The sequence below is a fragment of the Perca fluviatilis genome, chromosome 8 (genome assembly GCF_010015445.1).
Source record: "Perca fluviatilis chromosome 8, GENO_Pfluv_1.0, whole genome shotgun sequence".
Taxonomy (NCBI): Eukaryota; Metazoa; Chordata; class Actinopteri; order Perciformes; family Percidae; genus Perca; species Perca fluviatilis.
In genome coordinates this window covers 2644976-2650726 of record NC_053119.1, presented here as the reverse complement: position 1 = coordinate 2650726, position 5751 = coordinate 2644976, and the positions used below count along the sequence as shown (strand labels likewise).

The 5751-nt window shown below is 37.4% G+C and overlaps 1 protein-coding gene across 1 annotated transcript in view; it reads right to left on the bottom strand.

Annotated features, from left to right (window-relative positions):
* LOC120563473 overlaps positions 1-3075 on the bottom strand; it is a 3086-nt gene extending 11 nt beyond the window's left edge. The window contains exons 1-5 of the mRNA XM_039807645.1: positions 2976-3075; positions 2812-2855; positions 2403-2514; positions 1927-2100; positions 1-1224 (exon numbers count right to left, since the gene is read on the bottom strand). The exon at positions 1-1224 is cut by the window's left edge and continues 11 nt beyond it. Of these exons, the coding sequence (XP_039663579.1) occupies positions 583-1224; positions 1927-2100; positions 2403-2514; positions 2812-2855; positions 2976-2978 (975 nt within the window). The 5' untranslated portion in view covers positions 2979-3075 and the 3' untranslated portion in view covers positions 1-582. The remainder of the gene's footprint in view (positions 1225-1926; positions 2101-2402; positions 2515-2811; positions 2856-2975) is intronic.
* Positions 3076-5751: the final 2676 nt, after the last annotated feature.

The following is a 5751-nucleotide window of genomic DNA, read 5'->3' as shown; positions in this document are numbered from 1 at the left end:
ATCATTTTATTGTAAACAACATGGTATATTTATGGTTTATATATTCTGCATGCTTTACTCAAACAGTTGACACATTATATTATATTAGATGTGAAGAGCCTCTAATAAGACTTGAACCATGAAGATAAAACTGAGAACAGCCAGAATCAGAGAGAAGAACATCAGCTTAAGATAGGACACACACAGAGACACATGGAAGGATTATTATTAATATCATCATCTTGTTAGTCAGAGTTCAGTAGGAAGAGATGTGTTGTTGACACATTTGGTTTACAATGTTTTCCATGAATGCATTCATATCTTTATTGTTATGGTAGTAAGTAGCTGGAGCATTAGCAGGATATATTAACAGCTGGGATCACATGACCTCCACCTTCAGGAACCAGTTTAATATTTAACCTACGAGTGGCAAAAACAATCAGTTAACGAATGTTTCGTGATTTTTTGCGACAATTTTTAAAAGCAATTAATTTCTGCAGATTCTATATATATTTTTTTTTAATTAAATTTATTTAATGAAAATCACACTCATGTATCAGGAAAGAATCAGGACTAAAGCACATGGTCCTTTTAAGATCTGACCTACTGTGGGGTGTAGAAACCATCTCTCCATCGAGTAAATACGTTAGGGCTGGACAAAAAAATTTGAAGCATTTTACGGACGCTTTCTTCAGCCTTAGATCTGTTCACCTCTGTGTACTTTTCAGATCTTGGTTTTGCTTGATCTCTAACTGTTGTTTCTCTTCGAAACAAGTTGCTCAGACTTTCAGCTTCGGCACAGTTGCCATGGGGGACATTTTTATTTATGTCCTCTGTGGCCCCTCCTGTCAAACCGAACAACTCACGACATGCTTTACAAGGAGGCTTTAAACTTCCGTCATAGAGATCAAACGTTTCACACCGGACATTCTCTGGAACTCTGATGGTTCCATCGAAATATTTATTTTCATTAACACCTGGATAGAAGGTCATCACTGCATCAGGTACATATCTTTCCCAGTTCCTGAGACAGGAAGCACCGATCAGGATTTTCCGGGCTAAAGGGCTATTAGCGGATATGGAGACTCCGTAGTACCTGTCTGAACCTGGGGGATTACTCTGAGAGACACAGATGGCTGTGGAGACCAGAGGCTTTTTTTTATTATCCCCCCTCAGTGTACGGATGAAGTCTTTCAGCTGCTGTCTGATTGCTCCTTCATTGTTTCGTCCATGCTCGTTGACAAACTGCAAAAAATCCCAAATATGATTAATCTGCTGATGCATCAAATCATTCACGAGTCATGCTTTGTGTCTGTTAATGTTCAGTACGGCTGCTCGATCATAGAAACAATCATAATAATGATTATTTTGGTCACTATTAAAATCAGGATTATCTAACAGGATTCCTCCTTGACTTTAAGAAAGATGTTGCATTTATTGAAGATAAAAACAGTGAAATCTGTTAAATAAATCAACAGTGAAAACACCAACATATGAGACATTTCCCTTCATACTTTTACTGTTTGAACGTAATGTTTAAAATAATCTTTTTCCTTGATTACTCTGTTTTTGTGATCGTTAGGAGAATTAAAATCACCATCAATGTTTTATTACTAGCACAGCTCTACTGAGAGATTAATAACAATCTGTAATATTTTGAGATGTTTAGGTGAAGTAGCAATGCTTTACAACTTTACAAAGAAGAATCCTGCTGCAGGATTGTTTTTTACACACATCAGAATAACACAAATACACATTAAGTAGATATAGGAGAAAAAATATACAGAAAGTATGAGAAATAGAAAAAATAAAATTAGTTATAATAATAACAGTAATAAAACAAATATATTTACACAATAAGCACCCTTATATAAACAGACAGTATATAAACACAGAAATACAGATGAATAAGGTAAGGTGTTATTGTTTGAGAAACTATCATCTTACCATGTCGAGCACACATGAAAATGGACTCCGCCTGGGTACCTCAGAGGAGTAGAGGTCAAAAGGCCGAGGGTATTGGTCCTTAAATGTATTTAACAATAAATCATCACTCAGAATATCTTGAGGGGAAAATGGCAGCGTGTTAATTTTTCCCAAAAAGAAGATGCTGTGAAGAACCTGTGAAGTCAAAACACATTCAGAGAGAAATATCATTGTGTGTTGTGTGTAACCAAGCAACACATTCTCATGAACTGGTTCCTACCATATCTTATGAAAAGTTATGCACACCAATCTGTACGGTATCCTATAAAGTTAGACGGGTCATGTGACGCTAGCTAAAGTTTAGTGGACAAGGAGCCAGACATCATGAGAACAGGCTGAGCTGAGAAGCTTTATGGACCCTAAATACACTGACAGGGTCATACATTATGTTCATAAACACATTTCAATAGTTTCTAAAAAGTCTCCATCAGACATACCTCATCCACTAACCCCGTAGTAGGTCTCCGCCACTCCAGTTCAACCATTTTATCGATGATCAGGAAAGTATTCTGTCTGAAAGGCTCTTGCTCTACCAGGAAATCTACTAGTCTAAAATAATAAACATATAAAAAAAGAGAATTAAAAATCAGAATGCAGCGATAACGTGGTTCAGTAAATCAAACATATCATAGATCCATATATCTACATACATTTATGTTAAATACTACATTCAAACACTACTTTGAGTTTTAGATAATATCAGTCTCTCCCATTTCATTTTTTTCACATTGTATCTTTACCTTTCATGAGTTTCTCTTGAAGATAATCCTCTATAATAATTTGTTTGCGGATTTATATACATTTTGTCAATAATTAAAATAACATGTCTCCATGTTTTTTACCTACCTCCAAAAGTCAGCAAAAGCAACAACAGCATCATCAGCAGCAGCCTGATGCAATCAGAAATAAAAGGCACATTACAACACGACAACATGAATGACTTTAGTCATGTAGAATTGAATCATAATGCTGTCAAATATTCAAACATTCATGTCTAAGCAGCTACTCACCATTGTTAGTTATGAATGAAATGAAAGAAGAACTGAAGCTGTCCTCTCTGATATTTCAAACGACTGCACCTTAAATCTTGAGTTCTGGTTGTGTGGACTCCGAGCTTTCTCTGGAGCTACGAAGGGACCTGAAGTTTATACTGGGGGGTTGGTGGGTGTCTGTCTCTTTAAGAGAATGGGAGGGCCGGCATGTGTGTGTGTGTCTGTGTGTGTCTGTCTGTGTGTGTGTCTGTGTGTGTGTGTGTTTATGTGTGTGTGTCAGTGTGTGTGTTGATGTGTATGTGTGTGTGTCTGTGTGTGTGTGTGTCTGTGTGTGTGTCTGTGTGTGTGTGTGTGTCTGTGTGTGTGTGTGTGTGTGTCTGTCTCTGTGTGTGTGTGTGTGTATCTTTCTGTGTGTGTGTCTGTGTGTGTGTGTGTGTCTTTCTGTGTGTCTGTGTGTGTGTGTGTGTGTGTGTGTCTTCTTCCTTAAACTCCTGCCAACAACAGCCTTATCAGTCTTTTGTAGGTTTCTACAGAAGTGAACACACTCTTTCTCTGAACTGATTATTATCAACAACAACTGATTTTATCAAACCAGTCTCCCAGCTTCATTTGCTGTATTTCTTGATATTAAAATATGAAACGTTGCATTACATCATTAGACGCCTTTATCCCTATCTTAGCGACTTGCACAGTCAGCTCAACATGAGTGTGCATCATGATTATAAAAATGATCGTGCCATTTAGTGCTGTCAAACTTACCGTATTTAATAATTTCTGTTAGGTTAATTTGAAACATTAAACGCGTTAGAAATGAATCGCGGGTTGACCACGATTTCACTTGGTTGTGTATGAGCGGTTGTATTGAACTCACTTTTGCTGCTAGTATGAAGATTATGGTATTAAATTAAATGGGAAAACATCAGGCATGCATTGGTACCACTCTAAACATGCTAACAAACAGGGAAGGGGGTGAAATAATTCACCAAATGTTACCAAAAGTTTAACCATAAAAATCCTAGCTTTCACTTTCTGTCTGTCTTCCATCAGAGGGCAGTTTTTCCTTGTCTTTCATATTTGGTTTACTATTGTGGAACTGGCAAAGACCTGGCGGTTGGTTGTGAAAGCTTCACAGACAACATTGATAGGGCCTCGTCATTTTCATCATTTTACAGCCTTAATATGAATCAAAAGTGTAATATAACATTGAGAAAATATTAAATAGGTTATTCAATGCTAATTGTTTAACACAAAGCAACATGTTATATACATTTATATTTGAATAGTTACTAATATATATATATATATATATATATATATATATATATATATATATATATATATATATATATATAGTAACTAACACTCTCAGTGTAGTTTTGGTACAGGCCTACAATATATCAAATCCCCATGTTCAGGTACAGCCAGTAACCTACTTTATCTCTGAAAGTGTTGTCAGTAATACTCTGTACTGTTTTATAATTACAAGTTTGTGTCATAGAGAGCCGAAGTCCCGCCCCTTCCGGTGGACCTCATGGGACCTTAACTTGGAAAAAATATGAGCAGTAGTGAACGGGGAGAGGCAAATTATTTTTTGATCCCATTTGAATTGAGCCATGGATTACAAATATGATGTTCGTCAATTTAAAAGATAATTTTTCAACCGAAGAAAGTCTCAGTTAGCCGTAGGTTTGTCATAGTAACACTTAGTTTTGTGTGAAACAGCTCAGTGGACTACATCTCCCGTTTCACACATCTACGTCACCTAGCTAGCTTGATGCTTGGTTCGCTAGCTAGCTAGCTTAGCTCTGTTCCACAACACATGTAACGTTATTTTAACTGCTGTGTTTTATCCAGTCAAGAGTTTTCAGCAGAGAAGCAAAAGAACGAGCGAGATCCTCTGCTCATTAGAGTAACGTTACATCCCCGGTACCATACACACAGACATCGTAGCTTCAGCGGGACGTCATCCATGAAGTTTGTAGTCTTTCTAATGACGTATTTTCACAGTCTTATACTTCAAGAGTTTAACAATAAACAGAGACTTTCTTCGGTTGAAAAATAATGTTTTAAATTGACGAACATCATATTTGTAATCCATGGCTCAATTCAAACTGGATCAAAAAATTATTATTATCTCTCCATTGACCCTCGTTCATATTTTTTCGAAAGATAGGTCCCATGGACCGGAAGTAGAAGGGGGCGGGACTTCGGCTCTCTAAGTGGGGTTTCTGTAGCCAGTGACATTTCATTATTTGTATTTTAATTTCAATGCAGATGTAATGGCATTGTACATTTTTAGTTTTTATTTGAAGGCTGAGGCTTCATTAATAAATACAATACCAATTCTCATCATTGGTTTTGAGATGTTACTTGCTGTGAGTACCTTGTCTGATAGACTACAGTATTGTGGCATTGTATCAGGACATCCTGGCTAGTGTCTGTCACACACGGCTAGGGGCAAATGGCCGGATGATGGGCCTATTAGGGAGGAAGTTCAGGGCATTTTTTTAGCCTCAGTCCACCCTGCTCAAGCCCCCCCCCCCCCAAAGGATCAATCACAAAGTGTGTGTGTGTGCTTATGTGTGTTTGTGTGCTTATGTGTGTGTGTGTGTGTGTGTGTTTGTCTTCTTCCTTAAACTCCTGCCAGCAACAATGTCATTCTTTTGCAGGTTTCTACAGAACTGATGAAAACACTTCATTAGAAAACGTGTGTGTGTGTGTGTGTCTGTCTTTGTGTGTGTGTGTGTTAACTCACACAGGGCGTGTGTGATGAGTCAGTGCAGTAGTACTGGGA